The sequence below is a fragment of the Galeopterus variegatus genome, unplaced genomic scaffold (genome assembly GCF_000696425.1).
Source record: "Galeopterus variegatus unplaced genomic scaffold, G_variegatus-3.0.2 Scaffold608, whole genome shotgun sequence".
Lineage (NCBI taxonomy): Eukaryota > Metazoa > Chordata > Mammalia > Dermoptera > Cynocephalidae > Galeopterus > Galeopterus variegatus.
Window position 1 is genome coordinate 118865 of NW_007726719.1, and position 3598 is coordinate 122462.

Genomic DNA, 3598 nt, shown 5'->3' on the forward strand with positions numbered 1-3598 from the left:
CAATGGCTTTCACCTGATTAAATCAAGCCCACCAAGGATCATCTCCCTTTTTGATGAACTCAAAATCAACTGAATTGGGACCTTAATTACATCTGCAAGATCTCTTTACTTTTGCCATAAGAGGTCATCTAATTATGGAGGGGACGTTCATATTCACAGGTCCCTTCCATATTCTAGGGGAGATGATTAAACAGGGTGTGTACACCAGGGCCCAGGAATCTTGGAGGGCATATTAGAATTCTGCCTCCCATACACAGCTAGCAAGTGGCAGCTCCAGTACTCAAATGCAGCTCTTTTCACTCTGAAGTCTGTGCCTTTAATCCAGCTGAGGCAAAGGATACAAGAACTAAGACACTGGCAGGTTTTAGGAGGACCAAACTGGGTCCTGCAGGTTAAGTGTCCAGCACAGAGCCTGGCCGACAGTAGGAGCTCCATACTCACAGTTGCCATCCCCAAAGGCCAAGACGATGGCTTGTATGTCTCCCTGTTTCCATACCTAGTAAGAATAGTAGGGACGTGGAGGAGCCTTGGGGTGGGGGACTCACAGCAGAATTCTTCGACTGTCTAGTTTAAATTCTGCACCTGGCTGGAGGATGGAGCCCAATAGAGGTGCCTTCTCACCCCCCACCTCACACCCCCTGCTGCCCCCACCCCAACTCCCCCATGAAGAAAGACCCAAAGTCAGGAAATGATGCTGCATCTTTTTTTTTTTTTTTTTAAATTTTGCCTTCTTAAAGCATGTGCTGAGCTGACGGAGAGAGCAATCTGGCAATTAAAAAGGCCCAGCGGCTTGGGCAGCGGCAGGGGGAGGCCAGGAGAGTGGGGGGAGTCCCTCTTTCCTGGGCCAGGGAGGAGCGAAGCCCGCACTAACTTCATAAAATATAAAACAAGGGAGGGGTGAAGGTAGGAGGGAGATTTGTAAAATACAATATCTTAGGGGATTGGCAATAATAAAAAATAAGGTTCATTATTTACAAACAATTTCTGTTCTTGGTCTCTGTACAGTGGGAGGTGGGGGAGGGGTGTCTGGGCGGGGGATGCTGATGTGTCTGTCTGTGTATGTATGGGGGCAGAGGGGCAGTGGTCGTGTTGGTTGTTATGAGAAAGGAGGAAAGGGAGCCCAGTGAGTGGTTTACCTGCGAAGGACGGATGGTTGTGGGAGACAGAAGTGAGAACAGAGTGGTTGGCCCAAGGGAACAGTCTGGATGTCAGGGGAAAAGGAGAGGCCCCAGCCGAGACATGGGGCAAAGAAGGATTGGGAAGTGGAACCCTTTCTCTTGGGATGGGAAGCCCCAGGGGGCAGGGGTACGAGCCGGATCTGGGTCAGTGAGCAAGACAACTCCTCTTCTGGGTGCCAGTGGGTGCGTCCTGTGTCCTGGGTCGTGGTCCAGCCTAGGAGAGTTTGATGGTGGTGTTGGGGCCCAGATCCCTGGAGAGAGAAGAGAAGCCAGGGATGACTCTGTCCAGGAGAAACCCTCTCACCCCTCTGCAGGCTGGATCTGGACATGGGAGGGATGGGGCCTTGGGAGGCTGTGGCCAATGTGGGGACCAGGGTGGGCAGAGGGTTCCACCCACCTGTCGTGGAACCACTCCTTGGGATGGGAGAAGTTGGGGCTGGTGCCATTTCCATCAATGTCCTTTGGCCAGGTCTCACTCAGGTACTTTGTGGCCTCATGGGTGCTGTCCAGATGGTCATGCTGCAGGTGGTCCTGGGGCTGCTGCTCTGCCGGCCCCCCTGGCTTGATTTCCCAGCCATCCGGAGGCTCCATGGGTAGCAGGGCGCTGCGGCCATCGTCCCACGAGCCTGCCCCCTCGTCATAGAACAGGAGGTTTCGGGAAGGCACTGGAGAGGGAGTGCAGGATGAGCCTGGGGTGGCCAAGGGGCTCCCCCCACATCCTGGCTGCAACCATGACCTAGTAGGTAAGGATACAGGCCCTGGAATCTTACAGGCCTGAATCCCAGCTCTAGGACTCGCTAGCTGTGTGGCCTCAGGTAAGTCACACACTTTGCTTTAAGCTTTCTGAGCCTCAGTGTGCTCATCTGTAAAACAGGGATACTAGGACCAACCTCATATAGATGTGAGGTTTAAATGAGGCAATTTGGTAAGTGATTGAGACTGTGTTTAGTAGGCACTCAGAAAAAGCTAGTGCTTCCTGAGCAGAGGGTATGATGTTTGGGCACCTGAGAGCTGAGCTGTAATTGCACCTCCCCTACTTACTTTCTTGAAGGCCTGCCTGGAATGAGTCTCTTCTCCATTGTAGGCCCTAGTTTGCCCTTTAGGGAAATCAACGAAGGGAGAGGAAACAAACACTTGTGGGACACCCACCCTGTGTCAGGCACTATGCAAGGCCCTTAAACTGACACAGATCATTAAAATCTTAGAGAAACTCTCGGGAATGGGGCTTCCTTAGCCTCACTTCCCAGAGCGGGTAATTGAGGTTCCAGATATCAGGTGGTTGTCCCAAGCTAGTCCTCACTGCAGGTAGGGTGCAAACCCAGGTCTGCCTCACTCTGGAACCTGCCACCAGTGCTCACAGCTGTGATCTAACAGTCTATGTGACAGGAAGTCCCTGGAATTGCACAATGCACCAGCTCAGGAAGCCAGCCTGCTGCAAAGGCCACCTCCCTCCTCAAATGTGTCCTCAGAGGGCCTCCTCCCGCTCTGGCTTCGTCCATCAACCCCTGCCCCCATTGCTTTCTCTCCACTGGCTCCTCTGGCCTTGGAAAAATGGACCTGTGGCTGTCACAAGTCTCTGCGTCCCTGCTACCCACCCCACTTAGCTCCTCTCAGGCGCACTTGTCCAGGGAGTGGCTGTCACTCTCTGCCTCCTCCGCTTCCTCTTCCCCTAACCTCCCCACGCAGCTTCCTTCCCTCTGGCCCTGCTGGCCCTGCTGGCCCTGCTCCTCCCCCCTGAAGGATCCCTCCTTCTTGAGACGGCTCCTCCCCCTGCACCCTCCCATCAGTTTCCTCTTCCTCCTGCCCTGCCAGATACAGAGCTCCCGGTAAATGGTGAAGTTCCTCTGGAGTCCACCTGAAGGATCCTCAGCCTCTGAAGTCCATCCTGCTCTTTGCTGCGCCCCATACCACTTGTCCTCTTGCCGCCCACGCGGTCTATCTTTTCTCTTGTCTCGGGAGCGAGCTCATTTGGTAAGCGCGGGCTCTGTACCAGGCCCGTGTGTCTCACTTAGTCTTCACAGCAACCACAGCTCACTAAGTGCAGATTTGCAGCTCCCATCTTCCACATGAAGAAATGAAAGCTTAGAGAGCTGAAGACACTTGCCCCAGGCCACACAGTTAGCAAGTGGCAGTGACAGCTATGACTGACTCTCAAGCTCCACGCTCTTAACCCCCATGGCAATGGTAAATACGCGTATCTGAATCCACGTCACCACTGCCTTTCCTCTGCCATGGTAGACATTACCGGTGCATCATGACATCCCTTCCCATTGATCCTGAATGGAGCCTCGGAGTCCTTAACACAAGGCTTCAGGCAGCCACCACCACCTTATTGGAAATGGCCCTTGAGCTGAAACTCATTTACTATCCCTGTCAGGAAATACTGATGGCACTTAGCAGATGCCCCGTAATCACTGGCA

General features: G+C 53.5%; 1 protein-coding gene across 1 annotated transcript in view; it reads right to left on the reverse strand.

Moving 5' to 3' along the window:
* Positions 1-689: 689 nt before the first annotated feature.
* CREB3L1 (cAMP responsive element binding protein 3-like 1) overlaps positions 690-3598 on the reverse strand; it is a 33635-nt gene continuing 30726 nt past the window's right edge. Inside the window, exons 11-12 of the mRNA XM_008570497.1 lie at positions 1576-1843; positions 690-1429 (exon numbers count right to left, since the gene is read on the reverse strand). Of these exons, the coding sequence (XP_008568719.1) occupies positions 1393-1429; positions 1576-1843 (305 nt within the window). The 3' untranslated portion in view covers positions 690-1392. The remainder of the gene's footprint in view (positions 1430-1575; positions 1844-3598) is intronic.